We start from the raw sequence: 25410 nt of genomic DNA, 5'->3' as shown, positions 1-25410 counted from the left end.
CGACCCCTCACCGACCCCTCACCGACCCCTCACCGACCCCTCACCGACCCCTCACCGACCCCTCACCGACCCCTCACCGACCCCTCACCGACCCCTCACCGACCCCTCACCGACCCCTCACCGACCCCTCACCGACCCCTCACCGACCCCTCACCGACCCCTCACCGACCCCTCACCGACCCTCACCGACGCCTCACCGACCCCTCACCGACCCCTCACCGACCCCTCACCGACCCCTCACCGACCCCTCACCGACCCCTCACCGACGCCTCACCGACCCCTCACCGACCCCTCACCGACCCCTCACCGACCCCTCACCGACCCCTCACCGACCCCTCACCGACCCCTCACCGACGCCCTTCCGCTCCTCCGTGGACGTGGAACCGACGACGCAGCAGCGGCGGGAATTAGACGTTGCACACTTTATTAGGTATTACTTTATTTTTGCATTTCATTTTAACTGCTTCGGTTGTGTACTGCTTTACAAACTTTGAACAGCTTTTCAAACGAAAAAAAAAATGTCCTCGGCGATTCTGTTTCCGTGTTATTTTTCGTCGATGTTGTTATATATCTTTTTTTTTGGAGTTTTCATTTTATTCGTTAATCAGGCAATTTTTTTTATTTTATTATTCCGTAACCCCCGCGCGTCTCCCTCTCCTCCGTCCTCTTCCCCGCTCCCGGCTCCGACCAAGCGCAAAATCAGGAGGAACACCCCAAGTGCTCGTGTCGTTACGCGAGAGAGAGAGAGGCAGAGAGGGGGCGGACGGAGCAACGCTTGCGACTTGCCAATGATTTCCACGGTGAAATGCTCGAGCATCTAGGCACACGTACACGCGCTCTCACGACACGCCCTGGGCCGGAGAACTCCTCGCCCCGGAATCCCAACGGATCACCCCCCCCCCCCCCCCATCCGGTTCTCTTCCCCGCCCCAGAATCCCAAATCCATCTCCGGAACACTCTTTTCCCCGCCCGGGAATCCCAACAATCCCCGACTTGTTTCGCTCACCGGAACCTCAACGATTCTCGACTTCTTCTTTTCTCTCCGGAATCAAAGCGATTCCCGTATGCCCCCACCCCCCACTCCCTCCCTTCCCGCATCAGAATCCCAACGATTCAGGACTTGTTTCCTTTCTGGAATGCCAACGATTCCAGACTCGTTTTCTCTCCAGAATCCCACGCAATTCCAGAATGCGTTTTCCCCGGCGTGGGGAATCTCCAACGATCCCAAAAACATTTTTCCCGGCACGGGGAATCTCCAACGATCCCGGAGTTCTTTCACGCCCCGGATGAAATTCCCCCGTCGATTCCCGGGGGCTTGTATATACGGTGCCACGCTTTAACACCAAACTAAACTTTTGGAGAAAAATGAAATACAAAATAGATGGCGGGCGGGCGACGCATTTTCTCTCCCCACCCAATATCTTCAGTTATTAATTTTTTTTTTGGTAAAATTATCGCTTCCAAGGTTTACCGCCTTAACACAAAAAAAATTCAAAGGGACAAGGCGCGCGATTACAAGCAACATCTCAAAAGGCTGATGATCAGTTTGGGGGGGGGGGGAGGGGGGGGGTGAAGGAATGGAAAATGAAAAAGGTGGGGAGGGAGGGTGGTAGGGGGAGGCGGGGTAAGGATGTGTGCAATTTCCCATCTTGAAATAAAACGAGCAAGATTTTTTGAAAAATTGGAGAAAAAAAAACAAACCCCAAAGTTGACGTCGTTGAACTCGCCCCTCTCCCCCGCATCCCACCCCCCCCCCCCTCCCTCCTCCAGTGCCGTTCGGCGGCAAACCAAAAATAAACAAAGCAGCGGCAAATCTTCTCCGAGCTGATGATGGCGACACACACGTGCACCCGGATACCACACACACACTCAGGCAGGTGCACACACACACGCACCACACAGATCCTCGCCCCCACCACACACAGACTCTACAGGGCAGGCGCTGTTAGCGGAGTAGCAGCAGCACCTATTGAAGGCCGGCACAGCACAGGAGGGGGGGGGGGGGTCCAGGGTGGCCAGTACGATGTTGAGGCCACGCTTTGTCTCCCCAGTGGCGATGTTTACTACACACCGCACCCAGGTACTCATTTGAGGCCGAGTCGACCAAGGGGAGGACCAGGATCGGTTCAGATAATCGTCACCGATGTTGGTGGCCGTGAGAGCGGGTCGCCGGGTTCGTAGCGCAGCGTTGCGCTAACCGCTGCCCACCACTGACACACACGCACGCAAACACCTCCCGACACAAAAAAGCAGATGCGCGCGCGCGCACACACACAAGGTCACACATCTGAAACCACACTGACACACAAGCCGAAAAACGGCACACAGATACCACCTACGTGGATAGCCACACAGAGAAACATGGACACACACGCGCACGGACGCATGAAGGCACACACACACACACATCCTCGCACGCACAGGCAGAGAGACAGACAGACCACTGAGGGCCCAGGGACATGCGGGAGGGGGGTCAGGCAAGGCAAAGGTGACCGGATGGAGCTGGGCGAGCTGGGCAGGGTGACAATGCCGTAGGGGAGGGGGGTTGAGGAGGATGGTGGTCGGGAGTGGTGCGATGCGGCACGGGTGGCCTATTGCAGCTGACGGGGCAACGAGAGAGAGAGAGCTGATGAGCACGTGGCGCGTGGGGCCGGCTGCGTTATAAACACGGGGGGGCGGCAGGGGCCCGGCAGAGCCGTGGCTGAGCGTGCGGTTGAGCGGTAGCGGCGGCATGCGCCGGCGCCGACGACGGGGGTCGGACACACGGGGGTCAGACACGCGGCGGCTGTCCCACCCCCCCCGACGCGTCGCGAGTCTACGCCGCCGCCGCCGCTCCTCGCTCGCCCGGCACCACTTTACTCGGCCACCCCGACCTGACGCAGCACTCGCTCCACGGTGAAGCCCTGCGCACGCACACACACGCACACACACGCACGCGCACACACACGCACACACACACGGGGGGAGAGGTCACGGGCGGTCGGACGCAATCGGAGGCCAGGAGCGCGACCGGTAGATGTGGCCGGACGAAACTGAACGGAACGTGACGGCGGTCGCCGCTGGCATCGCGCGCCAATCTGCGACGGCGGCCGGCAGGCGTGTGACACAATTGCCGTGAGGACGGTTGTAAATTCTGAGTTTAAGAATTAAAAGGCAGGTTGGGGAAAAAAAACAAGCGGACTAATCACCATCTGTTACGTCTGTTTGGGATAGAGCGTTGCCCCCCCTCGCACGCTCCGGTTTCCTCTCACGTTTAAAACATTCATCAAGTGTTCTTGGTTCTTTCGGTAAAGTCACGTAGAAGGGAAATAATAAAATAATAAAAATAAAACATAATAAAATACAATTCTCACGACGTTTCGGCCACAACGCAAGCAGCCGTCCTCAGGTGAAGAACAGGTCTTTCGTCATCATCGGCGAATGTTCATTCAGACGCTGTCTTTCCGACAGACCTGTTCTTCACCTGCGGACGGCTGCTTGCGTTGTGGCCGAAACGTCGTGAGAATTATTTTATTATGTTTAATTTTTATTATTTAATTACTTCCCTTCTACGTGACTTTACCGAAAGAACCAAGAAGATGAATCCCTGCAGTCACGAAAGCTTTAAATCGAAAGTCGTCATTTGTTTCATTTTATTTCTAACTACGTGACTTTACCGAAAGAACAAACGAGTTTTATTGTTATTGTTGTGTTTGTTATTCAAACACCTGGGCCCCCCTCCTCCTCCTCACCTTGGTGCTGTCTGGGCCGCGAGGCTGTCGCGTGACGGTGAGGCGCGGGGCGCTGTTGTCGTCCAGGGTGAGGCTCTTGAGACGGCTCACCAGACGCTCTGGCCGCGGGGACGGAGTCATCTTCGACGCCTCGCTGCGTGTCGGGGGGCCGACAAGGGGGGCGGGGCAGGGGCGGGCAGGAAGTTGGCAGAGGGGCAGGGAGGGGGCAGGTGGCAGAGGGGTAGGCGAGTCGATCAGAGGGTGTACTTTCAAACCCCTGGGGTCTGGCGTCTCTCACTTGATCGCCCTCTTCTCAGATGCGATTAAACTGGACAATGATGATGATGTAGATGCACAAACGGGAAATTGACAAACTCTCCGCGCAGTGCCAGAATAGAACCGTGGACACGTCATGACGTCGACTCGGTGAGCGAGTCACAAACACGGAGAGGGGGGCGGGGGCGTCACAACACTCTGCTACTCCTGATGCAATCATCTGGCTCGACCACTACAGCGAGTAAAATCATAGCTGTTGCTCTAAGTCCACATCAGTCGTACGTAACTAGCCGTGCTAATGAGAGGTGCGGAGGAAGGATAACAAACTCTGTGTCTCCGTGCGAGTCTATGGGTCTCCGTGTGGGTCTATGGGTCTCCGTGTGAATTAATGGGTCGCTGTGTGAGTCTATGGGTCTCTGTGTGAGTCTATGGGTCTCCGTGCGAGTCTATGGGTCTCCGTGCGAGTCTATGGGTCTCTGTGCGAGTCTATGGGTCTCCGTGTGAGTCTATGGGTCTCCGTGTGAGTCTATGGGTCTCCGTGCGAGTCTATGGGTCTCCGTGTGAGTCTATGGGTCTCCGTGCGAGTCTAAGTCTCCGTGCGAGTCTATAAGTCTCCGTGCGAGTCTATGGTTCTCCGTGCGAGTCTATGGATCTCCGTGCGAGTCTATGTATGTATAAAATGTTGACCTTCTTTGGCACCGTACGTGCCAAAGGGACGAACGAGAAGCAGACTCGTCATCGCGGCGACGATTTCGTCACGTCAATGGGAGTGCGCGAAAGCTTAGCGGCCGAGGCGCGCGCAAGCGTGTCGGCGTACCCGATGCGGCGCACGTTGCAGGCACTGCTCTTGCTGGTGCGCGGGTTGAAGACGACGTGGAACTCCACCTCGTCGTTGGGCATCAGCTCGAGGCCGTCCAGCACCTCGCTCACGTGGAAGAAGAGCTTCTTGCTGTCGCCGACCTCGTACGCGATGAAGCCGAACTGAGCGCGTGCCGGACACGGAGGAAAGAAAAAATGCACAGCGATCAGAATCGGAGTCTGATTCCGATTTATCCCGGAGGAGGAGTGTCGTCGATGGGTGACGTGCGTTCGGTCGGAGTACGGGGTCGGCGGGTGACATCGACAAACCGTACCAAACAAAAGTCGCTAAATATAAAGGAGACAAGTGTAAGGGTTACACGGCGTCACAAAAAGTCAGACCCTGAAATATGATGTCACAAAGCTCTACCCACCCCCCCCCCAAAAAAAAAATGCTTCAAATCGCTTTAAACTATGTTGTAGGAGAAAACATTTATTAAAAAGTCTATTTGATTAAGTAGAACGTGTTGTCTATATTTATTTATAAAGTTGCGTATTTTGAGTGACGTCACATTTCTCAAACCCCCCCCCCCCCCCACCTCGTCACACATCGTCACAAATGTCTGACCCCCCCACCCCCAAGGTGCGTGCCGCCTTTGCACGCGTACATCAGCTAAAACGTGGGGTGGTTCTGGGAATGCTGCCTTGCCCCCAAAGCTTGTGTTTTGGGTGTCGACAAATCGGCAAGAATTTACGAATCGTATTTGGCCGCCGTGAATGTCCACGGGATGATGCCGCTTCATCGTTGAGCCATAATTCGTGGCCCAGGTGGGTCAGTGTCTGTCAAAAAAACCGAGCTACAGAGCTCAGCAGGGGGGCCTTACCTGTTAAATAAAAACATAGTTTGGAAGGCCTCACCACAGAGACGATCTCCCTCTCTGTGCCTATGTGTTGCTCTCTCTCTATGTATCTTGGTGATATCTGTCTGCTTATATGTCTGTCTATAGTTTTCTGGTTAGATTTTTGTTGCCATTTCATTTATACCTGATGATTGCTTGTGTTGCAATCGAAACATCGTATGCTATTATTTCATTTATTATTTTATCTTTACACATGATTTTACCGAAAGAACCAAAGAGTAGTTGGAAGCAGTAGTTAATTAACGCCACGCCCGCAGTATTAACTGGGGCGGACACCCGGTCTGGAACCACGGACCCCCACACTCCATGCAATAACGCGAAGGATAGCGGAGTCCCACTTACCTCACTCTTGACTGAGTCGATGTAGGCCCTCTCGAGCTTGCGCATGGGCGTGATGTTGCAGGCCATGAGCGCCCCCCCAGTGGCCGTGACGGTGCACAGCTGGAACTTGACGTTCTCGCCCTTCTGCAGGTACTCGCAGCGGCTTGCCAGCCCCACCACGCCGTACGGGAAAGTGTCGCCCTTCAGGGCACCTGCAACAAATACGCGAGTCGATCGATCGCTCGCAAGAGCGGCAAGATTCTAGCTTGCTTTCCAACAGGGTATGCTATTCCATCGCACACCTCCCGCCCAGCGCACCCGATTTGATTTGTCTAGAACAGGGGCGGGGAAACTTTTTTCTGCCAAGGACCATTTGTGTATTTATAACATCATTCGCGGGCCATACAAAATCATCAACTTAAAAATTAGCCTGTTATATTTGTTCTAGATTTTAAGCTTTCGTGACTGCAAGGATTCATACTCTTAGTTCTTTCGGTAAAGTCACCATGTAGGTAAAAAATGAAATTAAAATTAATAAAAATAAAATGCAGCTAATCTGGCTGTGACGGTCCCACCTGATGACGGAGACTTGTGTTGCCTCCGAAACGTCGTGATTTTATTGTTTTATTTTTATTAATTTTTATTTCATTTTTTACCTACGTGACTTTACTGTTATATTTGGCCAAACATTCAATTAACTTTGGCGAGGCGTGTGATGTTAGCTGGTATTGATGATTCTAGATTTGAAGCTTTCGTGACTGCAAGGATTCATACTCTTAGGTTTTTTCGGTAAAGTCACGTAGGTAAAAAATTTAATTAATAAAAGTAATAGAAATAAAATAATAATAGAAAAATAATTTATTATTTTATTTTATTTCTATTATTACTTTTATTAATTTTAATTAAATTTTTTTTCCTACATGACTTTACCGAAAAAACCAAAGAGTATGGTATTGATGATGTTGCTACTTCGCAACTGCTTTTCCAGGTTTGCTCCTAGATTTGTTGAATTTCGAGTCCCGCCTGCGGTTGCCTTGGCAGGGCCACACCAAATGATTTGGGCCGGACGTTCCCCACCCCTGGTCTAGAAGAACACCCCCACAGTGGCAGCCCTTCCTGTGCGGCAAAAGGTTGACAGGGCAACTGGCCCCCGAGCGGGCATGAGTTTGTCAGTAAGGAGGCGATGATTGCCGTTACGTGGTCTAGCCTCGGACACACCCCCATTGGCAGCTCTCCCTGTGCGGGGCACAAGGTTGACTTGGCATCACGTGAAAAGTGGCGTACCACAGTGGCGAGGAGATGTTAACTACCTCGCCTGGTATACAGGAGGTCGTGGGTTCAATCACAACCCTGACCCCCGGTATATTTGAAGTTTGCATGTTTTCCCTGCGGAACGTGAGGATTTTTCCCCGGGTCCTGCGGTTTTTACATCCAACATTGGCAATCGATGTCACGCGTTTGGAGTATATGGCTGCTACACATTTCCACGTGATCATGTGTGGCCGGGTCGCTTCTGAAAAAGAGCTACGCAGTTTCGGTGGGAGGGCCTTACACCACCGGGCGAAATAAAAAAAATAGTCCAGCTTTGTGAAAAGCGATTCCCCAGAATCGCTCGCTTAAAAGGAGACTCTACAAAAAAATAAATCGCGATGGCCGTCAAGGTCCGTGCGATCGCAGGTCGGCATGTTCAGCTAGGTGGGGGAGGGGGGGGGGGGTGAAAGGTACGCACAGTCCTCGGTGACCTCCACCAGCCCCTGGTATTCGGCCTGCTGGGGATCGACGCTGCGGAGAGGCCGGGCCACCTTGCCCAGGTAAATCGTCGGCTGCACGTCGTCCTTGGGTACGTTTCCTGCGTGGGGAGGGAGGGAGATGGGGGCCCACAGACATCCCGGACACGTGTCTTTTTCACGAACCCGCGTGCTTTTCAGACGGCGAGCTTTCGGTAAAGCCGTCGAACAAAGGACGGGTCGGTCTTCGCCGCGTCGCGCGGCGCTTCAAGGTGCGCTTCCGCGGCCCTCTGGAAAGCTCTTGCCTTCCGATATTAGGAAGCCACTGGGCAGCTATGCACTTTTAAATCATCATCACCATCATCATCTAGATTGATAAACTCATTTCATTAGAACTGTTGTCACACCCCCCGCACCTCCGATTAGCACGGTTGGCTACGTACGTTGAGCGAAAGATGTTCAACATACATATAAACCATCGTAAAAAAAACGCTGCCCCAACCGCCCACCTTCACGAGTGGACAAAGGCACGTCCCACTACAGCCGGGCCATGCAGTTTAACGCCGTGCCAGGCCACGGTCATGTCATGCCGAGCCACGCTCTGCCATGCCAAGTCATACTTTTTCATGCCGTGCCAGGCCATTCCAGGCCATGTCAGACCACACCGCATCACGCGGAGCCAAAAATTGTAAATGTTGTGGTTTTACTCTTCAACACACCGGTGGGCTAAAGCAGTGAACTATTTGTCTTTTGTCAACGTGACACTTTTTTGCTGATTGGCCGTGTCGGGTGGTGGAGGGTTACGACACATTTATAAATAACGCGATCTAACCCAAAAACGTTGATTATGAATTGTTTTAATGTGTGTTACACTCTCCTTTTTTGTATTTGGATGGCCACCAACTTTGGCTAAAACAACATGTGCACCTTTAGCATGTGACCTGTTGTTCTCTTATAGCCCCCCCTCCCCCCCAATACGTTCCATTCATTGGCTACCACACTCAGATAAGCTCCTCCCCCCCTCCTCCCCCCCCTTAACTTGTATTTAAGAACTTGTATCTTGAAATGTTTTGCCTCACTTCATACAGTAAATCTAGCTGTGACAGTCCCACCTGACGGCGGAGAGACTTGTGTTTCCCCCGAAACGTCGTGATTTATTATTTTATTTCTCTTCTTGGTTCTTTCGGTAAAGTCACGTAGAAGGGAAGTAATAAAATAATAAAAATAAAACATAATAAAATTATTCTCACGACGTTTCGGCCACAACGCAAGCAGCCGTCCTCAGGTGAAAACCAGGTCTGAGGATGGCTACTTGCGTTGTGGCCGAAACGTCGTGAGAATTATTTTATTATGTTTTATTTTTATTATTTTATTACTTCCCTTCTACGTGACTTTACCGAAAGAACCAAGAAGATGAATCCCTGCAGTCACGAAAGCTTAAATCGATATTTTATTTCTATTATTACTTTTATAATTTCAGTTTTTTGGTTTTTTACCTACGTGACTTTACCCAAAAATCCTAAGATAGTGTGTCACACGATGCCATTCTGCGCCAGGCCACGCCGTGTCTCGCCGAGCGATGCTGAGCAACGCTACGCCGGGCTGCGTGACGCTACGCTGTGCTAGGCCACGTCCAACCAGGCCAAGCCATGCTGAGCAACGCTACGCCGGGCTGCGTGACGCCACGCTGTGCTAGGCCACGTCCAACCAGGCCAAGCCACCCCGTGCCGCCCCGGTCGGAGCGACTCACCGCTGGTGATCTTGGACACCTTGTCAGCGCTCGTCTTGTTCGCCTTGGTCTTGGACAGCGAGTACTCCACGGCGTCGCCCACCTCCAGCAAGTCCACGTCGCCGTTGTACTCGCTGTGTACGCACACGCACACAGATTCCCCCCCGTATAGGCTCAACGGAACGTTGGGGCCAGAGTGCTGTTAGCAGACCGAGCAGCAGCTACGAAGGCCAATACGGTACACAACAGGGGATGGGGGTGGTCAGCAACACGCCCGGCCACCTTTGTCTCCCCGGTGATGATGTTTGATACACACCGCACCAGGCACTCGTTTAAAAGGCCGAGCCGACGTAGGTTCAGATAATCTTCACCGATGTTGGCTTTTGAGCAGGATTCAAACTCGGGTCTCCGGGTTCGTCGTGCAGGGCTAACGATTGCACTACCGCTCTCCCCACGCGTGCACACACACGCGCACACATATGCAGGCGGTCCCCCCGCCCCCCCACTCTTACGTTACAATGCGTCTCTGGAAACCGCGTTGTCGTAATTCGCTCCGTAGACTCATTTTAGACCGAGTTGTGATTAAAGCGGGCTCTCAAGTGCAGCGAGAGTTCGATGGTCTCTGCCCAGCCACCAATCGCCGCACAAAGAACCCCACCCCACCGGTGTTACACCGCCACTCATGTCTCACTTGCCCACTTGGGCACCCACCCTGTGTCCCCCCGTGCCCTCCGTGGCCCACGGGTAAGATTTCAAAAAGTGTGTTGGTTTGGCCATGTTTGTTTGTTGTAGTACATAGTTAGACTGATGGCCTTAATCGAAGTTGTCTTGTGGTTGTTGTTGGTTGTTTGACTTGCATCCCACTGGGATTTTTGCACACAGCGTTGGTGTACGGTGTTTTTTTCTGCAATATTTTGCCGTCTTTTCTTGTATTTTCTGTTTGCACTCAGTCACATATTCACTTGAAGCAGTTTTTTTGTTCATGTTTTTGTTTTTTGTTTGTTGCGGTTGCACCCGATTCAAGAGCCGAATGGCTCACAGGGCTATACCTAATACATGAACTTGAACCCGTCCCTCCCGTGGGCCGTGCCCCCGTGACCCCGCGACCCCGCGACCAACCCCCCCCCGGCCCCGTGGCCCCCGTCACCTGTAGTGGAAGAAGATCTCGGCGTTGTGCTGGATGTTCTCGATGAAGCCGAAGTTGTCCTTGAGCGTGGCGATGAAGCCCACCTGCCGCTTGCCACCGCCACCGCCGCCGCCGCCACCGGAGATGGTGACACCTGCGCCGCCGCTGCTGCTGTTGCCCAAGCCGCCACTGGTGAGGCGGCTCAGCACCCGGACACAGGCGGCGCTGCGTTGCCCGCTCCTCTTCACCTCCGCGATGCTGAACTCCACCTGGTGGAAGCGAGAGAGGCGGGGGGGGGGGGCAGGCAAGGGACGCGCAAAGCTTTCGTATCATTACATCGTCGTCGTAGTCATCGTCGTCATGATCGGTCAAAGTCAAGTTCAAGTTCATTTATTAGGTATAGCCCCTGTGAGCCATTCGGCTCTTGAATCGGGTGCAACCGCAACAAACAAAAACATGAACAAGAAACATTATAAAGTGAATATGTGACCGAGTGCAAACAGAAAATCCAAGAAAAGACAGTAAAATATTGCAGAAAAAGCACCGTACACAAAAATGTGCAAAAATCCCAGTGGGATGCAAGTCAAGCAACAACAACAACCACAAGGCAACTTAGATTAAGGCCATCAGCCTAACTATGTACTACAACAAACATGGGCAAACCAGCCATAGCTGGCTGCATGAGTCACTCCACAACAGCAGGAGCATCAGTCGATTTCCTGCCAGGTGAAGCGATGCCACCGTAGGAGCCCACGGTGGCTCGGAGATGTTAACTACCACGCCTGGTACACAGGAGGTCGTGGGTTCCCGACCCTGACGCCTGCTGCTGCTGTATTTTTAAATCCTTTATATTAAGTTCACTTGCTTGCGCGCTTACGACCGTGCAAATCTTTCGGTCGTTTTTTAACCCACTTCCCGTGATCCAATCGAGCTGACATTTTGCACATAGACTCGTTGTGCGTGACAATTTATTTTCGTGAAATTTTTTTCCAAAATTTTACACTTTTTAGGAAAAAATAAATTATATTTAATTACCAATTGCTTAATGGTGGCAGGCAATCATCTGACCCATAGGTGGCAGCCATCTCAAGCCAGAGGACGAGAGGACTCTAGCCGCCACGCATATAAAGGATTTCTAGTGAAAAACTTTGTTTTTACGGGTTAATTTTTTTGAGTTTGTATATTCTCCCCGTGGGTCGCGTGGATTTGTCTCCGGGTCCTGCGGTTTTTTCCCCCCACGTTTAGAATCAACGTGCCTTTAGATTATTTGGCCGTTATAAATTTCGACGTCGTGATAACCCACTTCGTTGAGCTATCATTTGTGGCCAGGTCGCTTCTGAAGAACTATATAGCTCAGTGGGCCTCACCTCATAAGATAAAGTCACGTAGAAGGGAAGTAATAAAATAATAAAAATAAAACATAATAAAATAATTCTCACGACGTTTCGGCCACAACGCAAGCAGCCGTCCTCAGGTGAAGACATTTTCTTCACCTGAGGACGGCTGCTTGCGTTGAGAATTATTTTATTATGTTTTATTTTTATTATTTTATTACCTCCCTTCTACGTGACTTTACCGAAAGAATCAAGAAGATGAGGCCGTACCTTGTCGCCGACTTTGGGCGCTCCGCGTCCCTCCACGTCCTTGCACAGGTACGAGATGGTCATCTTCTCACCCTCCTCCTCCTCCTCGTAAGCGATGATCCCCGGCTCCTGGTCCTGCGCAGTTGGGAAGAGGCCTCGCAAGAGTCAGGTCAAATCTAGGCCCACCCCTCCTCCTCGCCACTGCTGTTACGACGGACGACGTCACGGCCGTTCTGCCGTGCGGCTTGCTCTCTCGCTCTCTCTCTCTCGCTCTCTCCCTTCCTGTCACTCTCCCTTTCTCTCGCTCTCTCTTTCTGTCTGCTCCGATGCGAGTTCGGGTCGTAACCGCGGCGCTGTCAGGCGCGATGTCCTCCCAAGTTCTGGTCTCCATGTGCCGGAACCTTCTTTGGGAAACCCAAATCCCGAATTCTACCTCGTGCAATTTCACAAACTGGGCCCCCCCTTCTCAACAAAAACCACGTAGCTGCATTAAAAAACAAAAGTGTTTCTGTTTCGGTAATATGAATAACTTTGTATTTCTGGTATTTAGAGAGAGGAGCTAATGCGTTTTGTCACGCGGGGTGGGTTGGGGTCCGTTTGGGGGGTCCGTGGGAATATTTGCATCGGTCGAGAGGTGCCGGGCGGCAGGCCAAAAAAGAGTTTGGACAAACACCGCCCCGGCGGGGAGACCTTTCCAATCGGGGGCGACGAGAATAAACAAACCGCCGGGCCCATACCCTCTATCGATTTACCTCTACTTGAAAATGTTCCCAGCTTCATGTCGTTTAGCCCGGCGGTTCACAGCCGTTGTTCTGCTAACACTACCCAGTGAAGGGGGGGGGGGGGGGGGCGTGAGGTTTTCCGAAGAGATTCGGTTCGGTGTGGCTGGCAATTGCCTGCGGAGTGACAACTCATGGAGACCACAGGCCACCGCAGTTCCAGCACGGCCGATTGGTCACCGCGTGGAATTATTGACCATGTTTAAAAAAATAAAAATATATACAAGATGGACTTTGGAAAGTTTGGCTGTTCAGCAAGAAAAGACCGTGAAACAGGATTTTTAACAATTAAAACGTAAATAATAATAACACAGTGAAGTTATGAGAAGGTGCGGTGGATAAACACACACACACATAAGCGTGCACACACACACACGCGCGCGTGTGTTATTTCATGCGAGCACGCTTAACACAGCGCACCAGCATAAACACAAGCGCAGGGAAGGCAGTCGCTAATTGGGGCAAAGCACTGGTCAATTCCAAGCAGTCAAAATGTCTTGTTACAGGGCATTCATTTTGTCAAAGCATCGCCCCCCCCCCCACCTCTCTCTCTCCAACGGGTATAGAGGTGGGTCAATGGAGCATGGTCCCATCCTGAAAAAATGGTCAGGAGACTGCATGGATTCATATTCTTGGTTCTTTCGGTAAAGTCACGTAGAAGGGAAATAATAAAATAATAAAAATATAAAACTATAAAAATTCTCACGACGTTTCGACCGCAACACAAGCAATCATCATCGGGTGTGAAATCCACGGCAAGAACATTTCTTGCCGTGGATTTCCCACATGATGTTTTATATTTTTATCATTTTATTATTTCCCTTCTACGTGACTTTACCGAAAGAAAACTTAATTTGGAGCTTTCGTGACATTTCGAAATTTTGCTAGGTTATTTAATTCAGTGCCTCTCTCTCCCCGTCTCCTCTTTTTTCAAGCTTTTGCACGTGCCACTCATTGACATGCTAATTTCTCTAACCCCTCCCTCTCTCTCCGCCCCCGCGGGGGTCCCGTGTTCGACATCCGTCATCTCGTCAGTAGTGTCAGGAACCAGCGCTAGCGAGCTGCCAGATGCTATCCTTGGCAAGGGCCCGCTCGCTTTTAACACATGGGTCTGATGCATAACCGAAAAATTACACTGGTCAACAAAAATTTTTTTTTCTGGCCTGGACTTTTGCAGCTGTTTTAGACTAATTTCAGGGTGCTGATTCCAAATCTGATCTCAGATTTGCTCCATCACATAATTTTTATGCTATCGGCATACCCCAATTTCATTGATTTTACCCGAAATTAACTCTGTCACTTATGATTGCAAGTTATTGCGAGTCAGTGACTTGCTTTAGTGTTAAAATATCGTGCTGTATTTTTAGGATAGTGTGTTTATAATATCATTGTATGTAGATATCCACATTCATTTAATATTTTTCTTCTGCAGTTTTTATTGAAAATGCAATATTTGATATCTCAAAAACCTGATGTGATAGACAAAAACTTATGCCAGATTTGGAATCAGCACCCCAAAATTACCTTAAAACCGTTGGAATACCTTATGCCAGAAAAAGTGTGTTGACCAGTGTAATCATCGTTAGCGTGCTTAGGCGAGCTCTGCGTGCGTGGCGCGGCGTTCAGAGTGAAACGCAAGTCAAGGATGGAACACCGCAGTGGGGATGGGGTTAGCGGGGGGCGGTGGGGGGGTGGGTGGGGACCATGCAAGTGCAGCCCAACACGGACGTACCCGCTCCCTCTTCTGCGGCGAAACAAGCGCGCGAGTGCGCATGCGTGCGCGGCGTGGGAGGGGAGAAGAAGAAAAATAAAAAGTCACTGCACTGACGCAGGCAGCGGTGGTAGATGAAAACACAGAGGAAGAGGAGGATGATAGTAACCGACGATAACAAGTGGGGACAAGTGGAAGGACAACGAGCGAAACCGCGGTGAACGAACGCGCGCGGAAAGGAACGACCCAAGCGGTTGCGATGATGCAGAACTGCCGGTGATTGGAAGGGTTTGGGGTCGTGGTTTTGATGGCGCTGGCGACGGTTTGCGACGACAGCACGGACGGTGACGATGGTAGCGGTTGACAGCACCTGCGGTGGCGGCGGCGGTGAACTACCGCCACGATGAACTACCGCCACGGTGAACTACCGCCACGGTGAACTACCGCCACGGTTAACTACCACCACGATGAACTACCGCCACGGTTAACTACCGCCACGGTTAACTACCGCCACGGTGAACTACCGCCACGGTGAACTACCGCCACGGTTAACTACTGCCACGGTGAACTACCGCCACGGTGAACTACCGCCACGGTGAACTACCGCCACGGTGAACTACCGTCATGGTGAAAGCAGTGGCAGCGGTGGCAACGAACAACAGTGGCTGTCGGTGGTACCGGTCGTGATGAGCAATAAAGACTACGAAGTTGGATGGTGGTGGGGGGGTATCTCACCTTCTCCTTGGCCTTGGAGGGGCTGGGGGCGGCTCCGATGGCCTCGCGCTCCACGACCCCCACGTAGCGCTCGTCCAGGCGGGTGCTGAACGACACCGAGCCCTTGGGCAGGCGCCGGATCCGCACCGCGTGGTTCCGTTGCGGCAGCATCGCGTCCTGAGCGGCGGCGGGGACAAAGGGGGCGAAGGGGTCAATATAGCGGGGGTTGAAACGCACGGAGGGAGGTCAAACGTGCTGGGGAGGGGAGGGGAGTCAAACGCGGGGGGAGTTAAACGCGCGGTCCCGACAATTGCGCCACACGCTCACAGGGGCCAAGGAACGATCGACCGCTCAACGCGTGGCAATTCCAAGGGCAGGGTTTTGTTCAGTTCGGCAACGTCGTATATGTGTCACCGCAGCCATGAGAAGCGCTGCTCATTGCTGACCGCCCCCCCCCCCCCCCCCGCCCACTTACTGGACATCACAAGCTCGCCCTCCCCGCCCCCTCACCTCATTTACCTTCCCTCTACTTTGGCTTCCTATTCTTTTACACCATTGGAACCTCTCATTTGCCAGTAAAAAATATGATAATTGGTTTTTTACCCTTCTATCTGGCAACAAAACTGACATCTTTTTTTACAAGGAGTCATGTTTACATAGACCACAATACCTGCAGTCATAATGCAAACAAAAAACATAACTCTGATAATGTATGCACTGTCCTTGAAGTTGATTGGTCCACACCCGAGACAGCTTTCCTTAGAGCCTAGTCTCACATGGTGTTGGACCAGATGACGCCAAAAGGCGCACAACTCAAAGACAATGCACCATCAGAGTATGAGAGCTCGGGGTAAGCATTTACACCATTGAGTTGTGCGCCTTTTGGCGTCATCTGGTCCAACACCATGTGAGACTAGGCTCTAAGGAAAGCTGTCTCGGGTGTGGACCAATCAACTTCAAGGACAGTGCATACATTATCAGAGTTATGTTTTTTTTTGCATTATGACTGCAGGTATTGTGGTCTATGTAAACATGACTCCTTGTAAAAAAGGTGTCAGTTTTGTTGCCAGATAGAAGGGTAAAAAACCAATTATCTTCCTATTCTTGTCGTGTTTTATTTTAGTATTCACAAGAGGCACGTTGGATTAGGTGGTGTAAATACAAACGTGTCGTTCAACCGGCCACCTCCACACGACGTCACGGCCAATTAGTCAGGTTTGCCACGTAAACAGAACGTGACAATTCGTTACAGGTTCAGCACACCGCTTGTGTGTTGGGAGAGTAAGCCCACACAAAATGTACAATTCGAGTACGACGTTTCGCCAGTAACTGCAACCAGCATCATCGTGCCAGATTACTAAGTCGGTCTAACGACACATTTCCGCCACCCAACCCAAAAGAAAACTTCTATATTGGATAATATTGGTTGTGAGAGCCTCCTCCGAAGCGTTTGTTGGACTGTTTGTTGCTGCAACTTTCTGACCCTGTGCCCCCCCCACCGGCTGGACATCGTGCTCTCTATAAGCCCCGCCCCCCCCCCTCCCGATACGTTCCATTCATTGGCTACCACATTCTGATAAGCTCCCCCCCCCTCTCCTCCCCCTTAACTTGTATTTAAGAACTTGCATCTTGAATCCCTGCCTCACTTGATGCAGAAAATCTGGCTGTGACGGTCCCACCTGATGACGGAGACTTGTGTTGCCTCCGAGACGTCGCGATTTTGTATTATTTTTATTAATTTAAATTTCATTTTTTACCGAAAAAACTATGAATCCTTGCAGTCACGAAAGCTTCAAATCTAGAATTGTGAAAGAGAGCTTTGTTACGGCTCATCGGGTTCCTCCTCCGGAAGTAAATATTCTGATTCGGATAAAGATTCTTACTCCACTGACCAATCTAAGAATTTGATGTTTCCATCGGACAATTCGACCAACTGCATGGGAGCGAATCGTTGATTTTTAACTCAAACGATTCCACGCGTTTACGAATCTGAACAAGTCCGGTATTCGAGAGCAAATCCAAGCAAACGCTGCCCCCCCCCCGCCCCTTCTCGCTCACCAACTCACTCCTCAGTCCGCTAGCTCACCCGCCAACCAGCTCATCCATCCGCTCGCTCTTTAACCAACTCACTCAACTCCCCGCTCACTCACCCACTCGCTCGTTTGCCAGCCAGCCAGCTCACTTACCAACACACACACACTCACACAATCGCCTTCCTTCCTGCCTGCCTGCCTACTTACCGACTTTGCTCATCCGCCCGCCCGCCCGCTCACCCGCCCGCCCGCCCGCTCGCTCCGCACACACTTGTCAGCCCACTCACCTGCCCGCCCGCCCGCTCGCCCGTGCGTACCGGGATGACGGTGAACTCGACTTCGTCGGAGATGCGCAGGGCTTGCGGGTCGTCCATCACCTCGCTGTAGTGGAAGAACATGCGCTGCTCCCGCTCCACGCACTTGATGAAGCCAAAGCCGTCGCGGAGGGCCGCCACCACGCCCTGCGGCGCGATCCACCGAGGACGACGACACCGACGACGACGACGACACCGACAACGAGAAAACGACGTTCGGTCTTACCGTCCCCGCGCCGTGAGCGAGCGAGCGTCGAGCAAGGCCACCGTGCGCGCAGATTTTGCGGTCGTGCAGCCAACACCACGCGCGCACAAAGAAAAAGATCCCCCGTATAGCCTTTACCAAACCGTTGGGCCAAGTGCCGGCAGCGAGCACCTACGAAGGCTGCAACGGATACACAGGAAGTGGGGTGGCGGGTGGCCACCAACACAACGCCCTCCGTCTCCCCCAGTGCCGATTATTTGCGTACACCGCACCAAGCACAGGGACTCATCGACTTACGAACTTCCAGAGATACGAACAAGCCTGTCCTGTATGTCCGTCGCCCGTTCGGACCGAGAGTCGTAAATTCGACCACCGTGCAATAGAGATGGCGGTAGATGCCACTGGCTCTTCATGTGAAGAACCAGATGTAGATGCCACTGGTTTTTCATGTTCTGCAGATGTCGATGGCATCTACATCTGCAGAACGTGAAGAACCAGTGGCATCTACATCTGCAGAACGTGAAGAACCAGCGGCATCTACATCTGCAGAACGTGAAGAACCAGTGGCATCTACATCTGCAGAACGTGAAGAACCAGTGGCATCTACATCTGCAGAACGTGAAGAACCAGTGGCATCTACATCTGCAGAACGTGAAGAACCAGTGGCATCTACAACTGCAGAACGTGAAGAACCAGTGGCATCTACATCTGCAGAACGTGAAGAACCAGTGGCATCTACATCTGCAGAACGTGAAGAACCAGCGGCATCTACATCTGCAGAACGTGAAGAACCAGTGGCATCTACATCTACAGAAGATTATAACGCCTTTAAAGTCTTCCCGCGTGTTGAGTGTACACGCTGTACAACACCTTTGGAATCAACATGAGTAAAGTTTGGACTTACGATCAAATCGACTCACAAACAGACCTCTGTAACCTAACTCGTTCGTAAGTTTAGGAGTTCCCGTACTTTTTTTTTTCAAAGGCCAAGTCGACCAAAGGGAAAGGCCTCGGACCGGTTCAAACCCTCCCCACTCTTCGGTCTTGAGCGGCAAAATCAAACCTCCGTGGGGGACGGGGGGGGGGGGGGGACGGGTGGATTCGCCGCACGCAAAAAAAACGCTCACCACTTCTCTCTTTTCGTCGGAGGCGGTGAAGGTCTCTGACATCAAGGTGATGGTGGTGGCACGCTCCAGCCCGTCGCGCCGGTCCGTCGAGATGCTGAACTCCACCTGGTCCCCCGGCAGCAGCGTCACCTTGGTGCGCGTGTCCTTCTCGCCGTACGGGAGGTCCCGCGCCGTCGGGAACTCCATGTGGATCCGGCCCGGCAGCGGGTCAGACTGCGTGCGGCACATCGTGGTGGGGGCGAGATGTTGACTACCTCGCCTGGCGCGCAGGAGGTCCGTGGGTTTCGATCGCGACCCTGACGCCTGTTGTATATTTGGGAGTTTGCGTGCGTCTCCCTTGCTCTGTAGATTTATATAGCAGCGCTTTAATCCAAGGAGTTTACAACAATTATAAATTTGTACATAAGATGATAATGGTTGAGATAAAGAGTGGGGTAGTTATTAAAAGGGGTGGTCTAGTTAAGAGTTTATTGTCCTTCACACGCAACATCTTATTAGCATGGTTGCCTACGTCCGGTGCGAAAGAAGTTCAACATACACGCATACATAGACTCAGAGAGACCCATAGACTCACACAAAGACCCACAAACTCACACAGAGACCAATAGATTCACACAGAGACCCACAGACTCGCACAGAGACCCATAGACTCACACAGAGACCCATAGACTCACAAGCAGACCCACAGACTCACACGCAGATCCACAGACTCACACAGAAACCCATAGACTCACAGAAACACTCACACAGAGACCCATAGACTCACACAGAGACCCATAGACTCACAAGCAGACCCACAGACTCACACGCAGACCCACAGACTCGCACAGAGACCCATAGACTCGCACAGAGACCCACAGACTCACACAGAGACCCAAAGACTCACACACAGACCCATAGTTTGTTGCCATTCCCCCACAACCTCCGCTTAGTGCGGTTGGCTACGTACGGTGCGAAATAAGTTCACACGCACGCAACACACAAAGGCAAACAAGCGAGCCAACAGCAGCACGATCCCTTGCGGGAGAACGCACCAGGTTCTTGCTGGGCGCCTTGGGCAGCACGCACAGCACCTCGCCCTTGAAGCGCTCGATGCTGATGTCCTCGAAGATCACCGTGCCCTCCGGCAGCAGTCGGATGTCCGTCGCCACCTCCTTGTTCTGCCGGGATAAAAGACAAAGGCGGTGACTCCGCGCCGTTTCAAGCGGTACACGTGTGACCACCTCGACGGTGGTGCCGGCCCGGTTTTTGCGAGCGCCGGGGGTTCGGTATCGTCCCGGCTGTGGCCACAGGGGGCTGCCTGTCGCAGTGGTTGGTTTGGATGAAGGGGCCGTGGGGGAGGGTGATGAAGTGGGACATTGCCACGAGACATTCCAAGTTGCTGGAAGGGGAAGGCAGCTTCCGTCCGGTAGTTGATTGAAAACGGTTGTGATGGGCATTACGGTTTACACGGCTGAACTATCGTGCTCACCTTGCCACTCACTCTTTCAATCATCCACACGCTCACTCACATTCACACTCACCCACTCACTCACTCAACCACTCTCCAACAACTACTCAAGCTAAAGAACCCACTTATTCACCTACCCACTCAGTCTCCAAACCACTTAACCCACCTCTCCCCCTCCGATTCACCCACTCAGCCACTCATCCACCCTGTCTCTCCCACCCTTTCTCCCACTCACCCACTCTTCCACTCAATGTATGTAGAACTTCTTTCACACCGTACATAGCCAACTGTGCTAATCGGAGGTGCGGGGGGAAGGACAACAAAATCACCCACCCTCTTCCCCCACTCACTCACCCACCCCCCATCCTCCTATCTCTCAAACATTCGCTTTCACACCCACCCACTCAACCACGCACCCTCTGAATCGCTCACTCATTCATCTACCGTCTCCTACCAACACTCACTCATCGTGGCTCTCCCGCCCAACTGTCCACCACACCCGCCCCACGAGCCACTCACGTTGCGATCCTGGATGCTGAACTCCACGTCGTCCCCAGGCTGCAGGGTCTCCAGGTTGCCCTTGTACTCGCTGTAGTGGAAGAAGATCTCCTTCACCTGGTCCCCGCGCTCGATGAATCCAAACGTCTCCTGAGCGACGCGGAGAAGCCGGCAAGGGCCCGTGCGTGAGAGGTCCAGCGACGAGCATCTCGCGCGCACTGACGACCCCACGACCCCCCGCCCAACCCCCGCCCCCCCCTAACCCCCGCCCAACCCCCGCCCCCCAAACCGCCGCCCCAACCCCCACCAATTTCCACCGGCACATGCGAGCCAAGCCAGTGCGGCGGCTTTTTCCACTGGTTCTATGCGGAGTCGAGCCAGAACCAAACCGTGACAAGCTGCTGCTGTCATCCAAACGTCTAAATCTGGCTCATGGCCAAGCAGGGCCAGGGGGCGGAGCTAACGAGAAGTGACGTCAGTCAGTAGCACGCTCCGGAGGGCCGCATCTGTTATTTCATTGCGTAAAATTGCAAAAAGTATTAACTTTGGCATAAAATTACCAAGTGGCCAAACCCCCAAAAATGCAATCATTGTGTTCGTAAAAAAAATAAAAGGAGCTGCACTTTCACCCAGCGACAGATCCCTCTCGTCGTGGCGGCAGCAGCAGCAGCAGCAGGACCAGCACTGGCATTGACCTCCTGAACCACAAGACAGCGCTGCTGCTTGCTGCCATCATCACGCGCAAGAACAAATCAGCACCACCTGCTGGTCTTGCCCCCTTCACGCACCCCCCCTCTCCCCACACCACCGTGGTGGATGTCGCTCAGCCACTGCCGCCCCCGCGAGACGGAAACGGCGGCGGTGGCGGCGGCGCCGTGCGGGTGTCGCCAGCGTTGCCGCGGCAAGACGTACCTTCATGGCGCACACGACGCCCTGGAAGCGGTCGGGGCGCTTGCGCTCCATGAGCTTCACGCCGCTGGCGCTCATGAACCCGCTGCTCCCCACGCTCCAGGGATGAACGCGACCGTTAGGAAGGCGCACGCCGTTGTGGTTCGAGGTGGTGGTGGTGGTGACGACGAGGTGTGGGTGGGGAAGAGAACGGGGGTGGTGGGGGAAAACGTGGGTAGCAAACGGGGAAGAACGCACGGAGCTCAGATTAGTTGCCTGGTTACGGTCACCCAAGTTCGCAAGCGACGGTGATTGCTTTGTTAATGGAATCGACGGCTGGTTAACATCTCCCCTAGGTCGACTCGGCCTCGAATGAGTACCTGTGTGGGGTGTGTAAACATCGCCACTGGGGAGACAAAGGCGGCCGGGTGTGGTGCTGGCCACCCACCCCCTCGTGCGCCGTGCCGGCCTTCATAGGTGTTCACGAACAGCACTTGCCCCTTTGTCTTTGTGTCTATGTTGGGTGCCCATTGCTTACTGTGTGCGTGCCGGTGTGCGTATGTCGGTTTTGTCATTGCCTGTGTTTGTCGGTGTGCGTGTGTGCGCGTCGGTGTGTGTGCGTGTCGGTGTGTGTGCGTGTCGGTGCGTGTCGTTGTGTGTGTGTGCGCAGGTGTGTGTCGGTGTGTGTGCATGTCGGTGTTTGTCGATGTGTGTGTGTGTCGGTGTGTGTGTGCATGTCGGTGTTTATCGGTGTCTGTGTGTGTGTGCGTGTCGGTGTTTGTCGATGTGTGTGTGTGTGTCGGTGTGTGTGTGTGTGTGTGCGCGTGTCGGTGCGTGTCGTTGTGTGTGTGTGTGTGTGCGCAGGTGTGTGTCGGTGTGTGTGTGTGCGTGTCGGTGTGTGTGTGTGCAGGTGTTTATCGGTGTGTGTGCGCGTGTCAGTGTTTGTCGGTGTGTGTGTGTCAGTGTTTGTCGATATGTGTGTGTGTGCGTGTCGGGTGCCCGGTGCTTACGGCTTGTTCGTGGCCACGGTGAAGGAGACCTTATCTCCCACTTCCATATCGATGGCGTCCTCCACGTCGTCGCACGAGAAGTTCAGGTAGAACACCTCCTGCCCTCGCGACGAGGTGGCAGGGCGGGAGGGGAGGGGGGAGGGGCGGAATGGGAGGGGGGGGGAACCGCGACGTTTTTGAAGCGACGAGCGAGTTTCCACGCAGCCGCCAGCCTCGGCAAACACTTCCCACCGCCACCGCCCAACACATCCCCCTCCAGCCCGCACAAGTTCACGCGATACTTTTATCAAATGTATATTACGTGTATGTAAACAAAGTAAGAAAAATCGTGGATTTCGCAACTCTTTCCAACAGGCGTTTGTCCGCGCAAAGTATTTAATTGGCGGTCGTAACGTTACGCTTCGAGGCGCGCGGACTGGGCGACGTCGCACGGGAAATTGTCGCCTTGGCCGAGCAAGACGAGAACTTTTAGCGCCGCTTTTCTCTGTCGTCGTCGTCGTAATTGGCAAAGTTTTGGGGCAAGTAACCCTGCGATTATTTCCTTTCCGGGTCTCTCGGCAAGCGACACAAATTGACATTCAAATTCTGCCGACGTTGGATCGACTTTACAAGAGTTATCGTGACCACCAACCCCCCCACTCCTCTCTGCTTACAAATCGACAAGACGGGACACGGCTAACGCGTTGAACAGCTTTCAACCGTTAGCTTCTTCGCCTTGAAGAGCGATTATTTGTCGGGGGATAAAATGCCCACGGATTGGCTGGGGGGGGGGGGATGGTTGGAACGTGCCTTGTCCACCAACAGTAACTAAGGCCGCACGATGGACCTGTGGTTACAACGCTCGACTCGCCGCGAGGTCGCGAGTTCAATTGACGGTTAGGCGTCCACAGGACTCCTCGATTCCACCCCCACCATTGTTTGGGTTCGATAAAACGATTACCCACTCCCTGCGGGGAAATAAATGCGCCTATCCCCCCCCCCCCTTCAAAGGGAACGTGGAATTGCCGGTAACTGGCTCGCGGGCGGGGGATGAGCGAACGGTAGAGCGCGAACCCAGGAGCGGCCGGGCGAGGTGCCAACGTTGTTGCGAATTTGAGCGGCGGCACATTGAAGAAGCCGTTCAGGTGGATGCGCGGTGAACTTAAAAGGCCGTTAAATTATCCGAGGGTGGTAAAAAGAGCAGCTGGGGGCGGGTTCGTGACGTTTTAGCGGATGCCGTGCGACCAAACAAGACGCGGCGGCCCTCATCGTCGACGACGCTCACGCTTTGCTCGTGCGCCGATGACATCAACGCCGGCGCTTTTCGTGACATCGCAGCAACGACGAGTGGCGGCAACAACAACGCCGCCCCGCGTCTCTCCTCGGCACAATCACAATTCGGCGAGGCGTCGCGGTGCCGAGATGTTAACTACCTCGCCGGGTATGCAGGAGGGCGTGGGTTCGCTCCCGACCCTGACGCCTGCTGCTGTATATCTGGAGTTTGCGTGTCTCTCTCTCTCTCCCAGTGGTCGCGTAGACTTTTCTCCGGGTCCTCCGGTTTTTCCCTCCACATTTAGAAACAACGTGCATTTAGAGTATTTGGCTGATATACATTTCCACATGATAAGCCACTTTGTTGAGCTAACATTTGCTATAGAGCTAGAGCTCCAGTGGGCCTTACCTAGAAAAATAAAAATAGTTTAAAGTTTTAGTTTGAGGTGGGCGAGCGATGAACGCGAGTGCTAGCAGCACTCCTTCCTGCAGCACCTTCAGGATGTTCAGCGAGATGACAAAAACGGAATACCCAATTCCATGCTCAATGTTAACTCTATTTTCCATATTATAAGATGCGGGCAATTCACTTGGCTGAGCGCCTTACGAGTGGGTAGGTGCACATGTCATGTACGTAGAACTTGGGTTTCGCACCGCACGCTGTCAACCGCACTAGGTGGTTGGTGTGCGACTTGTCCAATGTTAATGACGCCGGGAATACGTCTGGGGGGGGAGGGTTTGAGCCTTACAATCGTGAGAACACTGCAACCGAACCGGCGAGCGTGCAACTATTATTATACCTCGCAAGCGCGCGCTCAATACGGGGACAATACGGTAGAGGCGTACGTTCACGAAAGCGTTCCTCTACGGGCAAAACTTTTAACGTCGACCGAGCGCTCGCGTTTTGGTTTTCCTCTCCGTCGACCGCGCGATGTTCCGTCGTCGCTATACTCATCACCGTCGTCATCGTAATAGTCGTCGTCACGGTTACCGTCGTCATGGTTACCATCGAAATCATCGCGCCGGTATCCTCACCCCGTTGCGCTCATAGCAAACGCTGCCCTTGTGCAGCGCGCCGACACCGCACCCTTCCTTGCCCCCGACGGACGGGATGGCTGCCACCACCTAATGCCGCCACCGCCGTCGTCGCCACCGCAACCACCGCCACACGGCCACAAACAACACAAAACACCAGAGTCACACAGGCGGTACACCCAGCCGGTAAGCTAGCCAACCCACC

General features: G+C 53.1%; 2 protein-coding genes across 13 annotated transcripts in view; one reads left to right on the top strand and one right to left on the bottom strand.

Annotated features, from left to right (window-relative positions):
- The window catches only part of LOC133360360 (troponin I, slow skeletal muscle-like), a 277194-nt gene that overhangs the window by 197728 nt on the left and 54056 nt on the right, over window positions 1–25410 (top strand). The gene's annotated exons all lie outside the window — the stretch shown is intronic.
- LOC133360332 (cold shock domain-containing protein E1-like) overlaps window positions 408–25410 on the bottom strand; it is a 49293-nt gene continuing 24290 nt past the window's right edge. For 3 of the 12 annotated variants that reach the window (XM_061578985.1, XM_061578988.1, XM_061578995.1), the window contains 17 exons: window positions 25206–25295; window positions 24332–24463; window positions 22920–23017; window positions 21934–22027; window positions 21043–21171; window positions 20108–20233; window positions 19074–19286; window positions 17715–17888; window positions 15416–15571; window positions 12212–12325; window positions 10629–10876; window positions 9503–9615; window positions 7755–7874; window positions 6047–6237; window positions 4804–4967; window positions 3732–3864; window positions 408–2903 (listed from right to left, as the gene is read on the bottom strand). In XM_061578985.1, coding sequence (XP_061434969.1) covers window positions 2856–2903; window positions 3732–3864; window positions 4804–4967; window positions 6047–6237; window positions 7755–7874; window positions 9503–9615; window positions 10629–10876; window positions 12212–12325; window positions 15416–15571; window positions 17715–17888; window positions 19074–19286; window positions 20108–20233; window positions 21043–21171; window positions 21934–22027; window positions 22920–23017; window positions 24332–24463; window positions 25206–25295 — 2343 coding nt within the window. In that variant the 3' untranslated portion in view covers window positions 408–2855. The remainder of the gene's footprint in view (window positions 2904–3731; window positions 3865–4803; window positions 4968–6046; window positions 6238–7754; window positions 7875–9502; window positions 9616–10628; window positions 10877–12211; window positions 12326–15415; window positions 15572–17714; window positions 17889–19073; window positions 19287–20107; window positions 20234–21042; window positions 21172–21933; window positions 22028–22919; window positions 23018–24331; window positions 24464–25205; window positions 25296–25410) is intronic. The other 9 variants (XM_061578990.1, XM_061578992.1, XM_061578987.1 and 6 more) reach the window with 8 other exon arrangements.

The sequence above is a fragment of the Lethenteron reissneri genome, chromosome 68 (assembly GCF_015708825.2).
Source record: "Lethenteron reissneri isolate LAM-NWPU_2019-01 chromosome 68, ASM1570882v1, whole genome shotgun sequence".
NCBI lineage: Eukaryota > Metazoa > Chordata > Hyperoartia > Petromyzontiformes > Petromyzontidae > Lethenteron > Lethenteron reissneri.
Note: the sequence above shows the minus strand (reverse complement) of the source record. Positions and strands in the feature narration are given on the sequence as shown.